The sequence below is a fragment of the Lonchura striata genome, chromosome 4 (assembly GCF_046129695.1).
Source record: "Lonchura striata isolate bLonStr1 chromosome 4, bLonStr1.mat, whole genome shotgun sequence".
Classification (NCBI taxonomy): domain Eukaryota; kingdom Metazoa; phylum Chordata; class Aves; order Passeriformes; family Estrildidae; genus Lonchura; species Lonchura striata.
The window spans coordinates 42,145,052-42,161,437 of NC_134606.1; the positions used below are offsets into that span (position 1 = coordinate 42,145,052).

The 16,386-nt window shown below is 37.7% G+C and overlaps 1 protein-coding gene across 1 annotated transcript; it reads right to left on the reverse strand.

Annotated features, from left to right (window-relative positions):
• Window positions 1–245: 245 nt before the first annotated feature.
• Window positions 246–14,388, reverse strand: RBM46 (RNA binding motif protein 46). The gene is made up of 6 exons (XM_021530212.3): window positions 14,325–14,388; window positions 11,838–11,999; window positions 7,881–8,348; window positions 5,929–6,711; window positions 3,173–3,232; window positions 246–1,824 (listed from the first exon to the last, which is right to left on the reverse strand). The coding sequence occupies exons 1-6, from the start codon at window positions 14,353–14,355 to the stop codon at window positions 1,799–1,801; spliced, it is 1,530 nt and encodes a 509-aa protein (XP_021385887.2). The 5' UTR covers window positions 14,356–14,388; the 3' UTR covers window positions 246–1,798.
• Window positions 14,389–16,386: the final 1,998 nt, after the last annotated feature.

Sequence of the window (16,386 nt, forward strand, 5' to 3'; positions counted from 1 at the left end):
TGGTTTAAGCACGGATTATACAAGTTCCCGGTTCCCTCTCCTCATTAGTTCTTTAGGAAATCCTAACCTTTAAACAAATTTCACATGCAATAAAAGCTAATCAACTAACTTGCTTTTCATGAATTACTTTTCTTTTTTCAAGCCTTCGCTCAGCTGCTTAATCACCCTTCCTTTTGTTCAGCAAAGCACTGGAGCTCTGGCCAAAGCTTGTTATTACACAAAGCAAAGTGAATCCTGCAAAGTAAGGTTGTGAAAGTACCATGTCTAAAACAATAATTTATTTTTCTTTTACACACACCAAATATGAACAGCATAAATTTAATATAAATGTTAATTCATGTACAGATGTCAAACACATTATTTCAACATTAGAAATTGCAACATGTAAAGGAATTATTATGTAGCTAGTATCAAATGTAAATAAAACGAAACTGCTATAACTGCACCTAAATTAACAGCAAAAAGGACAATTTAATATGGTGATGAAATACAATGAGCCAAAATACATAGTGGACCACAACAGTTGATTGCTTTTGAAGAAAAATTATTCAGCTTGAAATCTTTCCATTGCATTGTTTTCAGTCTACATAATATTCCTTTCTGACAAACAATTTTCAGATCCAACAGCTTACAAACAATACCTGCATAGATGAGGCCCTTAGACATTTTAACCACCTGGTCCATTCCTTGTCAATGAAGTAAAACTGTGTATAAAATTCCAAAAATAAGAATGGTCTATGGTATTAGTTTCAGATTGTTAAGAAGGTAAAAACAAGGTTTTGTCATTCAATAAATATAGCACTTGACTGAGAAATGCCAAATAGTCACAATAAAAATAATGATGGCTCACTCAAAATGAATTACATATATCTGATTTTAAAAATCAAAAACTACTTTCAGTTTAATGCTAAACAATGTTTTTTTTAAGAAGAACACGGCCTGATTAGAAAGTGAGCAAGCTGCTGTTCCGCATGGCTACCACAGGCAAGCACAGGTGCTGGTTTCAAGGGACAGCCTGGATAAAAGTAAGGCCTTTATGAATTTGAAAGCACACATTTGTCCCAACAGGGACGTGCTAACAACAGGAAACACAACTCAGTGAGCCATACATAAAAGCTCATGTAATCTGTATCCGTCAAGATTTTCTTTTGGCCTGTTTTTGTCTCCAAGAATTAACTAAGATATTGAACCTCAGTGTTATGATGACAGCAATGTAGCCTGATGGTACCTTCATGTAAAGTCTTTCAAAATACCAATTTTCCATTGATGAACTGCTATATCAGAAGCAAATATTTTATTGGACATGTTCTTCCTATAAAATTTTGCATCAAGTTAACGGAAGCAAACTTGCGGATGGTATTGAAGTTTCACATTATGCATGTTTATGATTGCTAGAATGGTGCTCATTGTTTTGTTAGCGGGATTTTTTGACATTTGTTAAAGATTTATTAAATGAAGAAGCTGAAAAAATTTTGTGTGAAAATACAAGAATAGGAATTGTGGCAAATTGTTTCAACACTAAATATAAATTACTGCTGTATAGACTATTACAGGTAATAAAAATCTTTTAAACAAATTATATTTTAAAACCCAAATTCAATCAAACTAACCAAAACAATTTAACATTCAATTTCACTAATCTTTAAATTGAAATGCTTAATACACTTGCTTTGAAGAATTATTCATCAATAAAAATGGAATGTAAATTTCCAGTAATTATGCATCAGTGGGTTGTTCTTTTTCTTTTCATTACAAGATCCAAAGCAATAAATTCCAAACTTCTCTTCTTCAGGGATATTCAGACCAAGTAGGGTGTACAGTTGGCTGTGGAAAGAGAGGGGCAGGGGGAGGAAAGAGACTTTCATTTCAGCAAACATACTGCATCATCAGTTTCAAGATAGACTTAATAGTTAAGATAATGGTGTAACTAAAGCATTCGGTCTTATACCAGTGCTGTGCTCTTCCCTTTCCTCTGCAGCACTAACAAACTCAAAACTATTAAGAAACTGTTGGATCAAATGCTCAAAGGGGTATTTTTCTTGAGAGCCTTATAGCTTTAAGAGACCCCATTCTTGGGTACTGAATGCATTTTCTCATCATGTATATACACACACACACTTTTAACTGAACTTCAAAATAATAACCCTTTGTTTCACTTTCACTGAATGCAAAATATTAATGCAGACAACCCTCAACTGCATATTTGGTCATTGTTCCGAGCTGTATTAGCTATACATTATACATATGCAATATAAATGACTGCTACTATGATATTTACCACTTTAGATCAGATTCTACACTCAACTAAGCACCAAGTTCTGCCTGATGTACACTGAACAGACAAAACCCAATTTCATTGTGAACATCAGTGGAGTAGAAGAAAACATGGTAATTATGTCCTGTTTTGAAGTGACTCAACAGAAGGCAGACAAGTTATTTCAGATAAATAAAGTCCAATGTTGTTGCATCTGTCTAACTTATTCTTTTCCAAGTTCTCTTACACAGACCAAGATTTACAAAATATGTGCTCCCTGTCCATTAGCAGCAGCTGAAAAATAACTGAACCTCTGGGAAATGTTCTGGGTGCCTGGGATTAGAAGCTTCCAACAAATAAAGTTAACACAGAGCATGGATTTATGCCATTTTCAAATTGCCTTGTAAGCTTTCAAAAACCACAATCACACCACTTCAAAAAAAGAGAGGCCTCAGAAATGACAGATATACACACTTAAATTCATCCACAATAGCATGTTAAAAAAAAAAAAGATAAAAACAGTCTCTTTTACATGAAACTGACTAGTCAAAAAATAGTCCTCCAAATATACAGAGTAGTAAAAGTATGTACTTTTGTACATAAATTTAAACCCAAGCTGGAAAGGCTTGAATTAATAAATGAATAAAAAATTACTCAGAGTCATTTTAGGAATGAAAACCATAACCTTTCTTTGTGCTGCACAACTAACAAGAACATCAAGACTGTGTGATCCATCAGCAGGTACAGGGCAATAGAGAGATGGTTTCCTTTGAAAAAAAGCAACAGAGAATCTCCACAAACCTTCCTCCTCTGTGAGTAAAGTACAACTTCTTCAAGAAACAGTGCAAACAGTACAGCTAAGACAATGCACTGAGAGGGCAAAAAGCCACTATGAACAATCCTGAGAAGCTTACTCACCTTTACTATCCCACCATGCTGCATTCAGGGACAGCAATGTTATATATGCTTGCTCAGGGGCTGTAAAAACAACCATTATGTGTAATTGATCTGATATATATTTCAGACTTCTAAATTCAAACTCTTAAAAAATTTCTTATGCTACATTCTGAGCCTTTCTAAAGATCACTAAAACCTCCAAACCATGAATTACCACTTATCATCTGTATTTGTTAAACAAAGCCATTATTTTCTTCAAATATCCTACAATTTGTGGCTGTTGATTGTTCCAAGAGCAATATAATTAACTTTGATAAAGCACACCAAGGCAATGTTTCACTCTCTTGATCTGCTGGTGATTTATCTAGTAACATTAAAATACAGCTTATTAATCTTTCCCTGACAGCATAGTTTTCTGTTTTCTAAAAACCATCATTTTCAAAATATTCAGGTGACACCAAGTGGTTAGTTGTTGTACTGCTATCTGCTCAGGACTGCTCTGTACCAGTACTGTACAAACTTGTGTGAAAACCAAGTATTCTGTGTGAAAGGAAGTACAGAAATACATACAACAACAAAAAAAAAAAAAAAAAAAAAAAAAAAAAAAAAAAAGCAAGCAGCCAGAATGCAGAATGCCCAGAATGCCTTGAGATTATTACCACAGAAGAGTTATATGTTTTAAAAATTGAAAAAAAAACCAGCAAAACCCAACCTGTAGACATCATCAAAAATTCAGTAGCCAAGAATTATGGTCCTCTAAGAGAAGTTACTTAGCAAAAAGAATTAGTCCCTATGTCATCTTTGTACCCTCATGTGTACAGTAAGTTGCTTCCAAGAAACACACTCAGACTTTTCTCAAATCACTGCTAGTTATCAAAAAAACCCCAGACAAAACCCCAAACCCCAAAGAAAAACCACAACCTATACATCCATAAGCAGCATCAGCATCATTCAACACTTCCACAAGAAGGAAGGAGGACTCTGTCACATCTAGCAAATTGTCTTTACTGGTAGCTATTTCTTTCAACACTGAATATATATTAAACAGTAACAGAAACAACTTCTTTAGATAGAGAAAATAAATTGTACTTTTAGACTCCTTAAGGCTATGTTGCAGCATCACAACAATGCCAACATCAAAAAGGGGGTTTTTAATCAATGTGAAAGATGTCGATCTTTCCAAAGTCAGCCTTGTACGTTTGCTTCAAATCAGGGCTCTGTATGCTCATTTCAGGCCCAAATTCTCACAAGCCAGAATGCGCAGAGGCCATAAAAAAAAAAAAAAATTGCTATTCAAAGATAACAAGACAGCATTACTAGCACTAGGCCGGTAAGGAAACAGCTGTAAAAAGTAAACCTGGTATTTGGGAATTCTGCTAAATACCAATTCACATTAACTGTGATTGTATGGCACAATCAGGTGCTAAAAAGCTATAGAATACTATTAATTTAAATCCACTTTAAAAAGTTTTCCCTACAGCATTTGTAATTATAACTGAAGAGATAAAAATCTCAACACGTACTTTCTTCATTTTTTTTAATAGTCTGCATTCAGGATTTCCCCACAGCTGTGACTAATCACTCTTAATCTAACTTTAATTGTTCCCTTGATTCTTTCCCAGAGAAGTACAGGAGAGAAAATAATTTTAGGTAACAAAAGGAGCAAACTGGGCAGGTACAAGCACAAAACCTGCAACTGTCTTTATTCTTCTTTTAAGGAGAGCCTCACACCACTATTTTGAGTTTAGTACCCTTTTTATCTTTAAGATTACATGGGTTATAAAAGTGTGGCCCTAATTTCCCTAGCTAAATATGGAAACAAGACACCGTGTGTACAAAACCAGACACAGAAACTTAGCCACTTATTATTCAAAATCACTTTGGCCATCTGAAAGTATCACCTTCTAGAAGTGTCCCACCAATGTAAACCAAGCATACCACTGCTGAAGTGGACACAATGTATAAAAGCTTTGTGCTTCAGAGGCTCTCCTTCCTCTAAGACCTTTTGGCCATGCCAAATCCAAACCCAAGGAGAAGAAAGAAAGCAAGCAAGAACAAAAAGCTTGTTTACATTTTAGTCATGCATTGCAAAAAAAAAAAAAAAAAAAAAAAAAAGGCATCAGAGTCAAGCCTGAAATAACTCTGCTATGAACTCATCCAAAGGAGAAACCTCACCACAGCCAACATACATCTCAAGAGACTTGCAGAACAAGTGCTAAGTAGCAGTATTAGGAAGAGAAGAAGGGTAGCACTATTTTAACAGTGTACTGCAATCGCTTTTGCAATTCACCAAGATTACAACAGGTGAGGGAAAAATCCTAACCAAAGAAAAAAAAACCCAACCCCTCCCCCCTACCAATTTTATAATGTAAAAACTCTCCTCTTCTAGTAATTGCATTCTGATTTTTAAAAAATGGAACATATATAAATGAAGATGCTAGAACACAGACTTTCAAATAAATTTTCAGCACCGTAATCATCTCACAAATGACCTTAAACCTAGGTTACTTACATGTCATCTAATTCTTTCTTATATATCATTCCAGTAGATAAATTTATGCAAAAATTACAGTGGCATTGGACTGTTCAGATACTTACAGTCTTTTCTCAGTGTTCTCATCTAATGGTCCAGGCTCAACTGACACAAGAACCAAGTCTTCTGTACACTACTTTATACAAAATACGCATGCACACCAAGATATGTATACCAAGAGCAATTTAAAAGTAACTTTTCTAGCTTCAGTTCTTCATATATAATCAAAAACGTTTATGCTTACCGAGATGTAAAAGTGTGAACTGTGCTGCCAATTCCTTTGCATCTTCTACTGTTGTACAGAGCTTTTCTGGCATGAAATAACCCTGGGAATCATCTGTGATACCAGAAATAAGCACTTTGTACACCAAGAGAATTTTCCCATCCTGACTTGTGGTTGAATACAAGCAGTATTCTGGTGGTGCCCAGCTATTTTTATGGCAAAAATAATCCAGATGCATTACTGCAGAACTGAAGTGACTCAGCTTTAGAGAATACATACTAATTGGAGTAAGCTTTATTCCTGGAAAAATGTGGCATGTACTTCTTTCAACTTCAGGAGGGCCTGGACTCTGCTGACCATTCAGATGAACTGAAAGACTTGCTGGTTTCCCCAAGGATTTTTGAGTAGCATCTTCTTTGTTAGGAAACCCTAAGAGGTTTTCAGAACTGGGACTTATCTGACCATTAAAATGTTGCTTCCAAGAACTTTCTTTGTTAACTGGCTTTGCCAGTGTCACCTCAATACTGGCTCCATCAATGCACTTCCCGTTCATTACAGACATAGCAGCAACTGCATCTTCACGGTGGAAAAAATGAACAAAAGCATAATCCCTCAACTTCTTCACACGTTCAACTACTCCCGGCTTGAATTTGTTAAATTCAGCTTTAATTTTGTCCTCTGTAGTAGATATCATTAAATTTCTCACATACAATACTTTGACTCTCTGCATAGTTTCTTCATCAACTACTTTCTCAGGATCTGCCCAGTCTACTTGAATAGTATGACCCCAGGGCTGGAATGTTCCTATAGCAAAAAAACATTACAAAAATAAGAAACATGCAAAGGAAAGCAGAATCATTCTTATCACCTACCTCTACAAAAAACAAACATGATGCATACCACAAGAAACTGGGTTTTGCTGCCTACATCTACTAAACTGTCGTGAAAGTGTTAAAGTAAATGTGACTGCAAAAATGACAAGTATTCTGTTACCTTGGGGTTCATTAAGCACCATTTTCAAAACAAAGACTTTGTGACATGCACATACACACACACACACACACAAAAGGAGACCAAAGTAATGTATTTAACTAGCTACTAAACACAGCCTCTTCAATAATACGACGACTTTAAAAAGCATGGCCAACACCTGGAAATAATAATCTAAATGTACAGATTCAGCACAACCCTTACTCTATGTTGCAGCAGATGCCAGAATTAAAAGAAAAAAACTAAAACCAAACCTACTTTGTTATTCATGTCAACCCATCATTTTGCTGATCATATGGGTTTATTTTCCATTCAGTGATGTAGAGGTATTTCACCCACCACTTTGCAGATACATATACATGTATATATAAAATATACCAATTACATGTTGAATATATTACATATTATTACAAGTATTATATTGATATTTATTATACATTTGATACTTTGTATATTGATACTTCTGCATATTTATTTTCTTTTTCTTTCAAAATTATTTTCTAGTAAAATATTAAAGACCTACCTTTTTTTAAAATATGAAACATTCATGTATTTCATAGTGATGAAAATATCATTACTCATGACAACCCACAGAAAATATGGGGCACATTCAAGGCACATTCCTTTCTAAGCTCACTTTTAAGAGAATTTAAGTGCAGAGCCTTGTGCATGTAAATGAAAACTGAATGTGTGCCTGTGCAGCTACATATTGGCATAAATACCTAAATTACATAAAACTGATGTCTATTTTTTAATTGTCAGAACTACCTAAATTACAGCTTCTTAAAAAAGTTAAAAAAAAAAAACCACAACTACAAAACATAAAAATAAAATCATCCTTAGCCAAAAGGCAATACTACAATTTTCTAACTCTCAAAACACTTTAAAGAATGGAAAACAGAAATGATCCACTATTTCATCCCCCCACAATATGGAAACAGATACTCTCCATATAAACTCAGTTTAACTACAAACAGTTTTACCTGGGATTAGCCGTCTTCTAGCCATTGCAGCTGCTCTGTGAGACTCATATTCTACAAAGGCAAAGCCACGATTTTTAGTTTTGTCAGTGGCATTTGGATAAACAATGACATCCACCACTCCTTCTGTAACTTTTTTCATTTCATTCAGTATTTCTTCTTTCTTCTTATCTTTAGGAATTGCTCCAATAAACAATCTGCAGTTGTCCAAGCTTACGCAGACACCAATAAACTTCCCTGGACGAATTTCATAATTATTAAGAATCTTGATGGCCAGCTGGGCTTCCTCTTTGGTGGTGTACATCACAAAAGCATAGCCTCGGTTCTCACCACTGAATTCCATCATCAGCCTGAGCTCATAGATCTTCCCAGCTCTCTCGAAAACTGGAACGAGCTCATCTTCATACATATCACGAGGAATCTTACCCACAAAAACTTCACATCCACGAGGTGGTGGAGGGCCTTCCCAACCTTAAAATAAATTGTCCAACAGCAATCTTAGTACAAAGGCACAATTACCCCACATCCAGTTCGAATGTGGGAGTTATTTTTGGTCTCAGCTGAAAACTAGCACATTCTCTTCTATTACATCTTATTTTTTTTATGTTTAAATTTTTAAAAACTGCCAGAAGCCCCACAGTTTGTATTTTATGCCACTTACAATTTTTTTCTGGTTATTAATAAAATTGATATATCTAAGAAAGATACCTAGGTAAGAACTTCAGTTTTATTTTCTACTACAGTGCTTTAAAGTTACAAAATGTTTCACTGCGCTTCTTGCCCCCATATTTTTATAAATTTTGCTAAGGTCCCCAGTGCGGCACTTTTTCTTCTTGCTTGACATCATTCAAAAACTCCAAACATTTTGCTCCCACCTTCATTCAGCCAATAAATAGGACTCCCTAAGAAAAGTAGGATACAGAGCCAAATTTTCTGCAACAGCCAAAAAGACAGAACACTTTTACTCTAAAAACAGACCACAGTTTTCACAAGCAGTAGGGGATGGTAGGAAAAAAAAAAAGAAGCAAAAAAAAAATCCCCACAACAAATCAGTCTTTAGTTAACTCTGAAAGCTGCAGAACAGCTATGCTTCTCTCCTTAAGCCTTAATAAAAGATTTAAACATTTTTTTATATCACTGCCATATATACTGAAAGATATGTTCAACAGATAATGTAAAGGTGTATTTATGCATTGAATATTATGGAGTTACAGTCTTCAAATACAGCACTTCATTTTCTCAAAATAATAAAAAAATAATTTTAAAAAGTTTGTTTGGCTTTGTTTCTTTTTCTAAATTAGACAAACGAATCAGGTAGAAGGTTCAAAGGCAGACACTCAAATCATGACTAAAAGCTTTTTCTAAAGGTTTTGATGAGGAAAGTTTTTTACAGGAGAAAAAGTAACAAGTACAAAGATGGTAGAAAAAAAACTAACACAAAACTTAGTGACTATTAGTATGAAATGACAAAGCATAATAAGGCAAGGTGAAAAAATAATTACTATTGACAAGTTAAGACAAGAAAATAATTAAAGAATGTTCTTTGGTTTGAAGTTCAGAATAAATTAGATTTAGATTATCTTGTAATTAATGCTTAATTTCCTTAATTTACTGTCAGAGAGCCTGTAATTTACTGTTGAAAAAAAAAAAACAGAATTGAGAGATTTTTGACTTCTCACAAAATAGTTTTTCCATCTATAAACTGTACAGAAAGAACTACATGGCACACAGGGAAGCTACCAAGGCATCAGAACTGACATGCGTTCTGGAGTCACACTGCCATGACTTATCTAGGAAAAAGTTTGGCTCTGTTCCGCACAGAATTCCACATTTTTATCATTTTCACCTTTAGAAACATCTCTGACCATTTCAGCTGATGTCTGACTGGACATAGCCGCTAACACCATTTGCAAGCTAGTACTGCCATCACTCACATCGTGCAAGTCCCTTTCCACAAAAAACAAAAAACCAACTGCAGACCATTTAGAAGCTCTAAAGACAAAGGCAACTGCACACCTCAGTAGACAAAAAACATGTGCAGGAGTAATTAAATGGAATACAAATCTTTATGTATTTATTAACTAGATACATTTTTACCATCCTTCTCAGCCCAGTAAATGAGCAGTGATTCTCAATAAGCAAAAGCCACTTATCACACAAAAATCCTCCCTTCTAGTTTTAAAGCTGCATACTAACCCAGCAGTACAGCACATTACTGCCAACTGGAATTAGCCTCCGACTCCTGACTTAAGAAAACTGGTCCGTGCCACATTTGCCAATGAAGGACATGTACTTAGCAGAGCAAACATGGAAAGTTAGTCACCAGCATTACACAAGTAGCTGACAGAGTTTCCTTGACTGGGTACTTGATTCATCGCTGGATGACAGAAAATAGGACTCCTATTTTTGCAGCAGTTTAATCAACATCAGTCATATTCCTCCCACTGTTAACACCCATGTCATCTTAAACTTCCACGTAATTCTAATGACTCACGTGCCTAGTGACATCACTGCTGGGTCCATTGCATAGACAGCAGCAGACATAAAATTATGAAAATTCACTTTCATCTTTCTTTTTAAAGCACTGTACAGACACATTTTTCACAAGTGGCATACACTAGATAAGAACTGTGCCAGGTAAAAAGCTGATAATTTGTAGGCAATTTTCAGCCACATCTGCTGAGAACAGAGCTGACAATGAGATTATCCTTTGACAGCAACACAAACTTACAGAAATCGTATCTTAACAAGGAAAATTCATAGTGAAACCCTTCATTTATACTGTAATTTCCTATAAGCCATCTCAAACATTCAAGCATCACCTGGCCTACAGCCATTTACAGTAACTCAGAGTAATTTCCAACCTAAAAAAAAAAGCATTTTCAATGTCCTATGAAAAAACATGAAGAGTTCAAGAAAAGATATAAAAGATAATGTCAATGAAGAGATTGATGGAAGAGATACCTTGTCAAACCCATCTAGTTTCAGAAAATATTAATGAAATTAGCTTTGCTAAACAAACACAATATCATCTAATGCTCTAATTAAAAGATACTATTAAGTAAATGATGTATAATAACTTAAGAACAGGTTGAAGATAGTGATGCCCTGCAGTTCTTTTTCCAGTATCATTTTCAAAATAGTTTCACAGGGCTTCCTTTTGATATTTTCTGTAGGCTTAACAGAAGTATTGCCAAAATGCAAGGCAGAAAAGCTTCCAGAGAAATAGTTTTGATGCAACTTAAACTCCATACAGCAATGAGTAAAGTTCATGCTTATGAGCGTAACTTATAAAGTCATGGGATCACAGGCAACTAGTGAAAATGAACTGAAAGAACAGCACAACATTTTCCTTCTGCTTGTCTTAGTGCATAATCTGATTCAGAAAGAAGCGTTACTGTATTCCATGTCACAAAACCAGGCTTAGTAGCAAAGCTCTTGTACACTGCTGATGTCAACAACGCTGGAAAAATTATTCAAAATAAAAGAAATATTTTATTGTCAACTCTGAAACCAAATGAGTTAATCTTCACTGGTGCTCTTTCAGAGAACAAAAGCTAAAAAAAATGTCTTGGCCAATGCAAGTGGTAAGGTATAAGCGAAGACACTAAGTAGATTATGCCTCTGTCACCAACTTGTTTTTCCCTTCCGTATCTCTAAATGTTTTGAAGCATGGTCTCAGTCAAATGGAACACACTTGGCTTTGGGAACTCCACATTTGTTCTGCTACCTGTCAATTTTAGCTAGTTTTAAAGCTGTGACTTTTTAAGTGCACCAAAAGCAAATTTTGCATACAGTCTAGCTCAAGAGATCTTAAGCTGCTGGAAACTGTAAAACATCAGGATCCTCCCCATATGTGTTGTGTTTCTTAGACTGTTTCGTTAAGCTTCTACTACTGGTCACTGTCAAGATACACAACATGAGGCTACACCAATTTTCAACCTCAAAAGAAATGCTTACCTGGTGGAGGACCACCAAATTTTCTTTGCCCATTTTGCTGAACCATGCTGTATCCAGTCTTCTCCATTAGGGCAAGTAAAGCTGCCCCATTTAGAGCACCACTTCGGATTTTGCCACATCCATTTGCTGCAGCTTTATTCTCCTCACACATATCTGCAACAGCTTCAACAGAATATCGCAAATATTCCAATTCAGCAAATTCTAAGTTATGTGCATACAAAAGATACCAAAATATAAAAAAAACCACTCAGGCTATACTTGTCTATTTACTGCAACTTTGTTTAGCATGAAGCTTCAATCCTATATCCAGCCACAATCAACTGTGTACTTGCTTTCAGACCATTGTTCTGTAGCTGGGATAATCTGGAACTTTACCTACTACAGAAATATGTAATGTAATAGATTTTTACTTAATCTATATTCAAACACTCCTAAATGCTATCACAGCTAGCACAACATAAGTAGCACAACTATTTTTAAGAATGCTGCCCTTCAAGTAGAAGAATGAATTCTTTCATAAACCATGTTATCACAGTTGTATAAGGGACCAATAAGCTACTCCAGGTGACAAATTCAATTTTCTTATTACTACATTTTATAAAAATGCCAACTATTTCAAAATTGTATTTTAGTATTAAAACATTGGAGGAAGAACTTAAGTCCATGCCCAGTTACTATACAGAAGTCCAAGAACTCATTATTTATGAAATAAATAATTTTGTTAATACTAATATAAAATAAAATTAGGCAGAACAGTCTGGCAAAAGTAAAGGTTTGAAATAACCCCACCCCTGGAATCCCTATTTTCATGGCTTTATCCATCTTCACAATTTCAAAAAGTAAACCTTATCGATCTAGTTGCTGCTGCCCTATCTCCAATTTCTCTGCCGTGCCAAGATCTCACCCAAGAGCTTTAGGTTTCTGTCACCCAGGTGATGAAAAACAATCACAGCATTTGGCAATTACCAATTTTACTAGTCAAGTCAATAAAAAAAAAAATCTCAAGTCAGATGTTTCGTTCATTGCCTCTTTTTCCTTCTGCAAGTTTATTTATTCTTTTCCCAAAATTATCTGCCCTAAGGTCTGCTTAGGCAAGCAATCTTTTTCATCACTTCAATCCTTTGTCCAAATGCCATTTCCGAGTGCTGTGCCACTTCTTGAGAAATGCTGCCCAAAAAATCATCACCAGAAAAGTAAAGGTACCACTGTTCTTCAGGGCCCCTTACATTTTCAGCTTTCTTCGTCTTCAGGCTCAGGCTCCAAAAGACAATGTCCTGAGACATCAGCAGTTTACTTTTTATAAGACACTTTAAAACAGCTTAAACTTCATACAAACTTTTCTTGAGAACCCACTATTATTTCTTGAAAACCCACTGAACAAAACTTTATTTTTAAATATATTATAGACCAAATTCATGGAATGGTGAAGTGCCTGGTCCTCTACTAGATTTATGGATATTATGCAATGATATTACTAACCAGAGGTGAGGCTGCAGCTTATTCTCCCACTCCTGCCCCAGCTTTATAATTTCAAATGTGCTTTGAACCAATGTCACAACTATTTCTAAGTGCATTTCTTTCACAACAGCCTTCACATGACAGAGCCCACAAGCCCTTCAATTAGAATCGTGTTAACAGTTATTTTTCCCACCCTAGGAAAAAAAGCCTTTTGGTGGGGATATATTTTTTTGTCTTTTTATCAAGCCAGTTATCACTTTGGGGCACGAGTCCATGCAAACAACCACTCTCAAAAAGTTTAAATTCTATCTGTCACAGGGCACTAAAAAAGCCACATTTTTAACCAAACTCCTGGTTCCATCAAAAGGAGATTCCAGAAAGCAGCAGGGCAGAGGAAAAACAAAACAAAACAAAACAAAAACCACAAAAACAAAAAAAAAAAACCCACACAAAAAAAAAAAAATTCCGACAGGCACGAGAAGAAACCGAATGGCTCCATGGCTGCCACCTGCTCAAAATGGTGTCCCATTTCCTTTCAGTCCTTTCAGCAAGTTAATTACACTTACTGCGTTTCACAGCCTACAAGCTGCACAGTGACTCTATAATTAGGGAATCTTTTGGCCGCTTCAGGCCTAACACGGTATGGAGATGACAATGAAGCTGGAGCGAGGGAGAGGCAAACTGCTTTTCCCTTTGTCTGGCGAGCTCCAACACCCGGGCCAGGCCGTCCTTACGTTACCTGCCAGGGCAGCAAGCGAGCCCCAGAGCGGCGCCGCGGGAGCTCCAAGGGGAGAAGCGGCCCTGAGGAGCTGCAAGAGGCCCATGCAGAAGCACGGCAGCCTCGGGCATGTGCCGGGCACAAAGGCGACGGACGGACGCGAGGAATCACAACTGCATATGGAGCAGTAAGGGAAGAGAATAAACTCAACACCCCTCCCCCCTCCTGCAATCGCACTTTCTCCACACCGCTTCATCCCTCATCGCGCTGCCTCCGCCTTTCCCCACGGCACGCCAAGGACCCGAACCCACCGCTGTCCCCAGGCAGGCGAGGCCAGGGCATGACCGCCCGCTGTCCCGTCAAGAGCCGAACGCCACAGAGCGCTCCCGGCTGCCGCCGCCGTCAGCGCCTCATGCGCCCGGCCCCGCGGCACGCGTGGGGTTTCCCTCGCGCTGAACCCGCCCGGCCAATCAGCGGGCGTGGAGGGCGGGCACGGACACGATTGACAGGCGGCGCCAGCCAATAGCAGCGGGGCAGCCGTGCCCGGCCCGCGAGAGCTCTTTAAAGCGGGGGACGGTTGGGCGAAGTGTGGGGGATGTGTCCGGCGCGCGTGTGCCGCGGCCGCCGCTGAGCCGTTGGGACGGCGCGCGCCGCCTCAGAGCCGCGGCGTTGCAGTCCCGCTCCCTGGCCGTGCCCGCCTGTGGGCGCGGGCTGCTCCTTGCCGTTTTCAGAGCCTGGCTGTTTTATTTGGTTGGTGGTTTTTCTGGTTTTTGTTTTTGTGTATGTTCTTACGCTTTTGTATACTCCGAAGTAGCGTATTTGGTCCTTTAGGATGTGCTCTGGCATACACTTGTGCCTTAGGGTGTGTTTTTTCTTGGTCAGGTCCGTGTTGACCAGTAATACCAAAGTGAAATATCACTGATTCAGTGAGGTTGGAAAAGACCTCTGAAAAAGCCAAATCTAGCCTGGGACCCAACACCATCGTGTCCACTAAACCGTGGCACTAAGTGCTGACTCCCGTCTTACACAGGGATGGTGACTTGATCACCTCCCTGGACATTCTGGTCCATTCCAATATTTGATCACCCCTTTTGTGAAGAAATCCTTCCTAAAGTCCAACGCAAACCTCGCCTGGGTGCAGCTCAGGGCTGTGTTCTCCTCTCTGCTTGCCTGGCAGAAGACATGCCTGGTTTCAATCCCTGTTGGCTCAGTATTTCAGTCTCAGGAATGAACCCCGTGAGCTTCACAGCAGCTGCAGCCACTTGCCAAGCCCGCTGGGTCGGAAGCCCGGCAGTTCTGGCACTGCTCTTGAACTCCCATCACAACTCCTTAGGGCTCACGTAGCAAGGCACACATCAAATGTACCAGGGTTAATACTGGGTGTGGGATTAGCTTGCAAGTTCTTCGAGTTGTTAGCATAATGTTGTGGCCTATTTCCCCCATCTAGCAAATTAAAGTCTTTCAAAAGCAATATGCTTTCACCAAAAACTTCTCCCCCTCCCTTTTCCTAAGGTTTACATGCTCAACTGCACTTGGTAATAAGGCAGAGAATCCCTGAAATTTTACCTTCAGGACATGCAAATTCATCTTTATTATGAATATGTTCTCGCTTTAAATCTGTACTGCCACAGAATTGCTACATTGTCATATTTGACATTTAATCATTTGAGTTTGCTTATTTTTGGAAGAGAATGCATGTTGTGCTTTTATTAATCATGGCATGTTACACTCATCATAATTTACAGATGGTATGTCTCCATTTAAAAGTTCTGAATGGCCAACATACCAAAGCTATTGCCTTCAAGATTAAATTTCACCACCTTTTCATTTCAGGTATCTGTTCAGTTTTTGTTTGATTATTTCCTTCTCTCTCTCCCCCATCTAAATCAGCCACAAAGCCTCTCATAGGCATCAGTTTGGGGTATATTAAGTCAAATAAAGTTTATGACATTTTGACTGTGGCTGTGTGTCCCTGTTACCTTAGAGACTGCTCACTCCCTGGCCGAAAACTCCATGTGTCTCAGTTGTTATTGGTGGTGGGAAATACTGAAGGAATGCAGGCAGTCTCTTTTAGATTAAAAAAATAAAAACCCAAAAAAAACACCCAAGCACACAATTCCTCAGCATTTTCTTTGTATTTTATGTAAGTGACACCTTACTGGATAGGTTGCCATGTACAGCCATTTCTGGAGTACAGCAGAAGGTCTCAAGCAAAACATACAAATTTGCAATCAGGTTTTTCACTTTATGGCATGAACGAAAGAGAATCTTAAAATCACCAAAAAGTATTCCATGTTTATAATCTCTTATTAAACATCCAAGGTGAAAATAGGAGCTAAAAACCCCTGCCTTTCTGAAAGAAATTAATGATCC

What these genes read in the sequence shown, in the direction of transcription:
- RBM46 (XM_021530212.3), bottom strand. Translation starts at nt 14,355, where the DNA reads ATGCCCTGGCCTCGCCTGCCTGGGGACAGCG. An exon ending in ATTTGGTGGTCCTCCACCAG is followed by an intron (nt 8,349 to 11,837) that starts GTAAGCATTTCT and finishes ATTTATTTTAAG; the next exon opens with GTTGGGAAGGCCCTCCACCA. An exon ending in GTTCACACTTTTACATCTCG is followed by an intron (nt 3,233 to 5,928) that starts GTAAGCATAAAC and finishes TTGTTTTTACAG; the next exon opens with CCCCTGAGCAAGCATATATA.